General features: G+C 46.8%; 1 protein-coding gene across 1 annotated transcript; it reads right to left on the bottom strand.

Moving 5' to 3' along the window:
* Window positions 1-9: 9 nt before the first annotated feature.
* On the bottom strand, window positions 10-1,204 carry Pmar_PMAR020140 (ribosome biogenesis protein bop1, putative; the record flags this gene model as incomplete). The annotated part of the gene is made up of 6 exons (XM_002780076.1): window positions 10-95; window positions 159-201; window positions 256-429; window positions 628-691; window positions 733-821; window positions 1,022-1,204. Coding segments are annotated over 6 exons (639 nt in total), but the record flags the coding sequence as incomplete, so codon positions are not given.
* Window positions 1,205-1,251: the final 47 nt, after the last annotated feature.

Genomic DNA, 1,251 nt, shown 5'->3' with positions numbered 1-1,251 from the left:
AGTCCTTACGTCATCAAAGAGGTACTCCTCAGGAGGGTTATAACTCTCACCATGAGTAGGCAAGGCCTGTTTCGGTGCCGGTATTGGCGCTGGACCTGAGACGGATTTGCGAAAACTCCGACAATGAAATGCGAATAAATTACCCTTCAGCTTTCTACCCTCATCTCCCTCTTCCTCGTCAGCCCAAGCGTCAAACACTTCCTCCTGAGATCGCACCACGAAATTAGATTCACTCAAGGAGTGGTATGAAATCACTTCCTCCTCCTTCCCAGGCCTCTCCTCCTTAGGCTTGATGATACCAGCCCTTATCAGCTTTATCAACCTCTTGACCTTCCGAGCCTCGTCCTGGTCTGGCATGAAGGACTTCTTCGACGGGTAACGGGTTCTCAGCGGATGAATCTTGTCCTCGATGCGATCTTCGTACTCGACCTGTCATCATAAACTCGTAAAAACGACACCAGCAGCCTCAAGAGCGGAAAATATTAATGGTTTCTCAACTGAGCACGGGAAATCCGGGTAGAAGTGTACAGAAACCAACAAGGTTTCCCGACAATTTTCATATTGTCACCAACACACGTAGATGGACATGTGCATATCTCCACCCCCTCCCCACCCTGAGCAGCCTACTTGGAATTCCTCATCCTCATCACCGTCGCCACGACCAGTAGGGAAGAAGCCCTTCCGTATGCGTCTGAGGCAAGTCTAGCACGATATAGGTCGGCTAGCACTCACTGTATTATTCTAAGGTCGGTGTCGGTGAGTTTGATTTCCCGGTCATTCTTGATGTCAGTGATGGTACGCCAAGCATCAGGATCCTCGGCCTGATCATCAACACGCCCTCCCACACTACTTATGAATTGATTCACAATCCAGTAATAATCTTAGATATATGAAGCATGTTATAAATCATAATATAGCCCATATAATGTGTGTAAAGGGGTATTAAAAAAACCCCCATGTATAAAAGTATAAAGTATAAAGGGTGTATTGATAATAGAGATCGCCAACGTGATCACACTACCGCTCTGAGCAAAGTATCTATCTCGGAAGTCTTCACAGTGCGGGCAATCTTTTTGCCAGAAATATCATAGCCGATGTGGTCGTGATTTTCGAGATACCATTTCAAGGGCACTTTACCAATACGGTTGCGAGTGTACCTAATACGCAGTCTGTCACCGTTCTCTATGTGCGATCTCTCACTCATCATCTGAGTCGTCCGAGTCGTAGTCGTCATCGTCAGTTTCGGAAGAT

Source organism: Perkinsus marinus (genome assembly GCF_000006405.1).
Source record: "Perkinsus marinus ATCC 50983 genomic scaffold scf_1104296944492, whole genome shotgun sequence".
In the NCBI taxonomy this organism is placed as follows: Eukaryota; Perkinsozoa; order Perkinsida; family Perkinsidae; genus Perkinsus; species Perkinsus marinus.
The sequence above is the reverse complement of the archived record's forward strand: the minus strand, read 5'-3'. Positions and strand labels throughout refer to the sequence as shown.